This window comes from Phaethon lepturus, unplaced genomic scaffold (genome assembly GCF_000687285.1).
Source record: "Phaethon lepturus isolate BGI_N335 unplaced genomic scaffold, ASM68728v1 scaffold44282, whole genome shotgun sequence".
Taxonomy (NCBI): domain Eukaryota; kingdom Metazoa; phylum Chordata; class Aves; order Phaethontiformes; family Phaethontidae; genus Phaethon; species Phaethon lepturus.
This window is the reverse complement of record NW_010526332.1, coordinates 1,559-2,062: the sequence shown is the minus strand read 5'-3', so window position 1 is coordinate 2,062 and position 504 is coordinate 1,559. Positions and strand designations below refer to the sequence as shown.

The window sequence follows — 504 nt, the reverse complement described above, 5'->3', positions numbered from 1 at the left end:
GAGCCCAGCGCGGGCCTGGCGGGAGCTGAATTAGAAATAACAAAGGCTGACCTGAATTTATCCAACATGTAAGAAACCCTGCTGCCCATCTTCCCCTTCTTCATTTTTTGGGGTGCTTGTGCATCCCCAAGGTGGGGCGAGTGGGGCAGAGGCTGTCCTGGGAGGAGGCAGGCGGGGATGGAGAGGGGAACGGCCCACCTTCACCTCTCTGAATTTCACAGGTGAGAAGCCCTTCAAGTGCGAGTTTGAGGGCTGCGACAGGCGCTTCGCCAACAGCAGCGACAGGAAGAAACACATGCACGTCCACACCTCGGACAAGCCCTACATCTGCAAGGTGTGCGACAAATCCTACACCCACCCCAGCTCACTTAGGAAACACATGAAGGTAATGACCCCTGCGCTCCAGCCCTTTCCTCCCTGAGCGGGGGTGCTCAGTTGCTGGCAGGCTCAGGGCTCCATTCCCCGGGGCAGGGCTGAGCTGAGCGGTGCCTGCCGCTGGGCTCC

General features: G+C 59.5%; 1 protein-coding gene across 1 annotated transcript in view; it reads left to right on the top strand.

The window, feature by feature from the left end:
* Positions 1-221: 221 nt before the first annotated feature.
* LOC104617663 (zinc finger protein ZIC 3-like) overlaps positions 222-504 on the top strand; it is a gene marked incomplete at both ends in the record, with an annotated part of 882 nt that continues 599 nt past the window's right edge. The window contains one exon of the mRNA XM_010283037.1: positions 222-385. Within this exon, the coding sequence (XP_010281339.1) occupies positions 222-385 (164 nt within the window). The remainder of the gene's footprint in view (positions 386-504) is intronic.